The sequence below is a fragment of the Kryptolebias marmoratus genome, linkage group LG23 (assembly GCF_001649575.2).
Source record: "Kryptolebias marmoratus isolate JLee-2015 linkage group LG23, ASM164957v2, whole genome shotgun sequence".
In the NCBI taxonomy this organism is placed as follows: domain Eukaryota; kingdom Metazoa; phylum Chordata; class Actinopteri; order Cyprinodontiformes; family Rivulidae; genus Kryptolebias; species Kryptolebias marmoratus.
In genome coordinates, this window is record NC_051452.1 from 5,740,515 (window position 1) to 5,745,281 (window position 4,767).

Here is a 4,767-nt window from a genome sequence, read left to right on the forward strand (position 1 = left end):
CCTAATGAGAGCGGTGAACTCCAGAGGATTCCCATCTTGACATGAGTGCTTGTTTTTTTTAGTTTTTTGGGGGGATTTGTAATTGTCCAGGTGGTTCACAGCACTTCACCAAAATCAGCTAATCATTCAAGACCCCCTCCTCTTTCCTCTAAGATGGTCTTCAGATGATCCGATGGCGCTCCGATCGATGGCAGAATCGGAATATGCAAAGCGCTCGACCTTTGCCGCTTTCATCTCTGCCGTTTGATGTTGCTTTTAATCTGCAGGAAGCGGCGCGAGCGGCTGATGGAGGCGGAGAGGACCGCCCAGCTGGACTCCACCTGTCAGGGCTCCAGGAAAGTTTCGGGAGGAAAATTTGGAAAATGAGACGCTCCTCCAGCGCTGGAAAAGTTAAGAGACGATTAAGGAAGCTCTCAGGATCTTCACCAACTCTTAAAAAGGTCTTCCTGTAAATCTACAAAGTGAGGCCATTTTGTTTTGGTTAACCTTCAACTGAAACCCCAGAGGAGTTCAGAGGATAATAAAAGATTTGCAACATTCACTAAATAAACGTTAAATTCCTCACAGAAATGCATATCGCCCGCCACCTTGAACACAGATCTGGAAGCCCTCAGAGTGTCTGCTGGGGGTCACTCTCAGCTACTCCCACACCAGATTTTAGCTCAAAATCTGCAAACTGGACGAAATTATCACCATTTTTATGTTTACCAGGTCAGACTAGCTGTGGCAGCCATCTTGAACACATAGTTATTCTAACAAACTACGTCTTAAAAGAGAAGAATACCAATAAATAAATCCCTTTTTTTCTTTTGGTTTTCTGTTTTAATCAATATTTAGAGAATAAACAAGGAGTTTCTTGTTGTTTCTAGACTAAAACAAATAAAATAAAATATCAAATATTGTTTTAAACATCACTAAACTTAAAGATTCGTCTACACTGGAACTTTTGAAGATGCCTAAAAAATTGTCTTTTGTTAAAATTCACATCCTAATTGTTGACATTTAAAAAATGTAACTCCTTAAATGCCTTTTCTCAGTTTTTCATAATATAAATGATAATTTAATGGGTACAGAAAATAATCTAAATATATTTGATGTTTATCTTGAACTATGTATTAACTTTAAGATAAAAAATACATTTGAATGGATGATTCACACTAAAATAATTTAAAAAATTGTCTAAAATACTTCTTTAAACTACACTTTTCTGTTCTTTTTTTACAGAATTTAAAGAATAAATGAGGATGTTTCTGAGAAGTAATAAAAAAGCAAACATTAAATAAACAAATTAGCTCCAATATTTCATTTTCCCCAAACAATTAGACAATAAAAAGATCCCAAACGTTTGTTAGGAGCTACTTTCTGTGGTGGATTAATACGTATTTATCGCTCCAGCATCGTTAAACAGGATATTATCAACCAAAAGAAGCATTTAAATGATTAAATATTGTTGACATGCATTTTTTAAAGAAAGTGTGAAACAGAAACAGGTGGAAAAATGGTGATTGGATGTTTGGTTTGTACAGAACGAGACATAAGCAGCGGAGCCGGGGTCATTTTACTTTGATCCATTTGAAAATGAGCTGAAACTGTATCTAATTAGCATAATAATGAGCAGAAACATCATCCAGAGCAGCTCTGGAATAAAGTGGAGACGAGAGGAGAAAGATTTTCTCATTTTGGAAAGAATTTAAAGTGACTCGAGCCCGACGCTGCCGAGCAAATCTCCCAGTTTTGTTTTTTTTTTTCTGTAAAAAACATGAAGCGCCGAGGGTTTGGTACTCTGTAATTTGGCTACTTTTATTCGAGCAGGGTCATTTTCAAGAGAAATTACAAATTAAGAATTCAATAATACTTTTACAAAGACATTTCAGGAAAGATTTCTTCTTCAGTCATGATATCATACATAGTATTTAACAGTCCCTCTTCATTTTTTTTAGCTTAAAAAAAGAAACAAAGATGAAGAAAAGTGGAATTCTCTTTTTTTTTTTTTTTTTCTCAGTCGAAAATACAGTGTTTTCACAATTGTATAAAAGTTCCCAAATTTGGAGTTTTTTTCCAGCAACTGGAAAGTAAAAGGAAATAAAATAAGATTCAACTTTCACAATGTTTCAAAACACAATAAATGCTCTCTTTAAATTTGCCCCTATGATCGACACCATGTTCCTTTTTACTAAAATATATCTATATATTGAAGAACTATAGTACTGTACACAACAGTATGAAATAAATAAAATTAGGAAATATAAAATGGGCCACATAAATAAGGTTTTCTTCAACCTACAAATAAATGAATGCAGTTTTGCTGTTTTCAGAAAATGGTTTGGTGTAATACTGACAAAAAGAGCTGAGAAAACATTGCACAACATAATGTAAACTAAGGAACTGCTGCCTAGAAGTCTTAATACTGACACAGGTGCTTCAAAAAACAACGGTGAACCATTTCATAATACTGAAGCTGGTGAAAAATAAACCTTCCTTTTACACAATACGAGGGTGGCACTTGCAGAAAACACACAGGTTAAAAGGTTTGCATATAAGGCTTCTTTTCTTATCAAAAACACCTTACAAAGGCTTCATCCTTCATCGTTTTTTTTTTTTTTTTTTTTCAGGTTTTAATTACCCCCAAACGCTCTGTCCATAAATCGTATTTTCCCTTAAAATGAATTTAAAATTTCATCCTTTTTTTAAAAAAAAAAAAAAAGAAGAAGAAGATCAACACAGTTTAAATTCCTTCATTTGATTCCAGAGGCCTAAAACAGTGTGGCTGGAGATGTTTGCAACAGAAAGACACCGAAGGGAGTGAGAACAAAGGTAATACTGAACGACTGCTCTTTTCCAACACTGTATAAATATATACATAGGCAATACTTTTTATTATTTTTGTTCATGATTATAGAAGCGGAGTGCAATTTGTACAAGTCACTAGTTGTGCTATAAATACTATGGAACACGGGGGGTTTATTTCAGGAGGTTAGCACCACACATGATTTTAGGCCTTAGTACTGTACATTTTTTGAAATGTATTCATTTATTCGGTTTGCATAATGCAGCTTATTTCACAAACCCATGCCTCCCATCCTTTGACGCCTCCTCCGGATTGATTTTTGAGTCTTGTTTGGCAGACATCGCCCCCTCCTCCCCCCCTTTTCTCCACCTTCTCCTGCGAGGAGTCTGTCAAAGAAAGCTTCCCGGAAGCTTCAGGCACGTGCAGCTTAAAACACGGCGTTTTAAACTGAGCAGGTGAGAATACTGAACTGAAAGACAGAAACTTAAAACGTTTAGATGGGAAGCTTTTTTTTTTTTCTTTTTAAAAATGTCGTTTTCCCCTTCCTCCCCCGTCTCCCGTCTGCTGATTACATGCCGTCCTCCATCGCGTCCTCGTGATCCGATTTGGTTTCCATCTTGCCGTCCAGCGAGCTATCGTCCATCGAGTGCTCTCCGTTCTCCTCCTCGTCCCTCAACGTGTCCGGGTCCGTGTCCATGCTCTTGCTCTCTTCCTCCTCCTCTTCCTCGAACTCGTCCCTCCGTCCGATCTTTGCATACGTTCCGTCCACCTCCTTGCGTCCCTCTCTGATCCCTCCGTTCACGGCGTCGTGCCTCAGGATGGCCTCGCGCTCCGCCAGCTCCGGGTAGCCCTGAGGAGTCATGCCCTGCAAGTATGCCCTGCTCATGAGCAGCTCGGTGGGCTCCAGGTGGCCCTTCTCGCGGGCCTCCCGCTCGGCCGCCTCCCGCTCCTCGGCCTCCCTCTTGCAGTAGGAGTAGCGGTGGTTCATGTGCTGCGAGTAGGAGCCCGAGTGCGAGAACCTCTTCCCGCACTTGTCGCACTGGTAGGGCTTCTCCCCCGAGTGCAGCCGGGAGTGCTCGATGAGATGGTGTTTGTGTTTGAAGGCTTTCTTGCAGATCTGGCACTGGTGAGGCCTCTTGCCTGTGGACACGCAGAACAGAGAAGATGGAGGAGAGGACATGAGTGGCCTGTTGTCCTGCAGCAGCAAATCACACAAGTCAGAACAAAGCAAAACGTTGCAGAAAAACTCTAATGAACTGGATGGCATGGAGCAAAATGACATCACAGAGCGTTCAAACTGTTTGTTCACTCAAATTGCGAGCGCTACGAGAAAGTGCGCTCGCATTCACGGGCCTGCATTATGGAAATTCCCTCCTGTGGTTAAAGCAAACTATGCCACAACTACTTATTTTAGTCCAGCCTGCCACATTGATGAATCCAACATAAGCAAAACAAACAGAACAAAAGAGTAAACAAATCGGAGATGAGACAGAAGACGGCTACCCTGATTATCTCCAAACATAATTCAAGTTCAGGGTGATGCCTCGCCCTCCTTAAGGTTTTGGGCTCCTCCGTCGACCGAATGAGACTTTGGACGCCAAAGCAAAATAAGAAACCCAAGCTGGCCACAAGGGGAGGGTGAGACAGTTTTATGACAGAAGGCCATAAAGCGTCTGGCTAAAAACATGCTCTCTGGCTTGTAATTGAGCCACACCGCTCCACTCTAAGACTTAAAGCTACCTGCATTATTTCTGAAGAAGCTATTTAACGATCTTCCTTTCGCTCGCTGCTGCTCACCACGTGTGGAAACATGGCTGCATGCCTCCCACAAATCGCGCAGCAGCCACCAGCGCTTCTGTCCAACATCTGGCCCATTCCAACTGCACTCAGATCCCCTTCTGAGCCACATATTGTTGCTAAAAACAACACGCAGCGACACAAACATTAAAGAGCAGCGTTTTGGAGCTGGATTCGGGGGG

At 40.9% G+C, this 4,767-nt stretch overlaps 1 protein-coding gene across 4 annotated transcripts in view; it reads right to left on the reverse strand.

Moving 5' to 3' along the window:
- Window positions 1-1,930: 1,930 nt before the first annotated feature.
- Window positions 1,931-4,767, reverse strand: part of zeb2b (zinc finger E-box binding homeobox 2b) — an 83,998-nt gene continuing 81,161 nt past the window's right edge. For all 4 annotated transcript variants that reach the window (XM_017431773.3, XM_017431771.3, XM_037973929.1 and 1 more), the window contains exon 9: window positions 1,931-3,928. In XM_017431773.3, coding sequence (XP_017287262.1) covers window positions 3,357-3,928 — 572 coding nt within the window. In that variant the 3' untranslated portion in view covers window positions 1,931-3,356. The remainder of the gene's footprint in view (window positions 3,929-4,767) is intronic.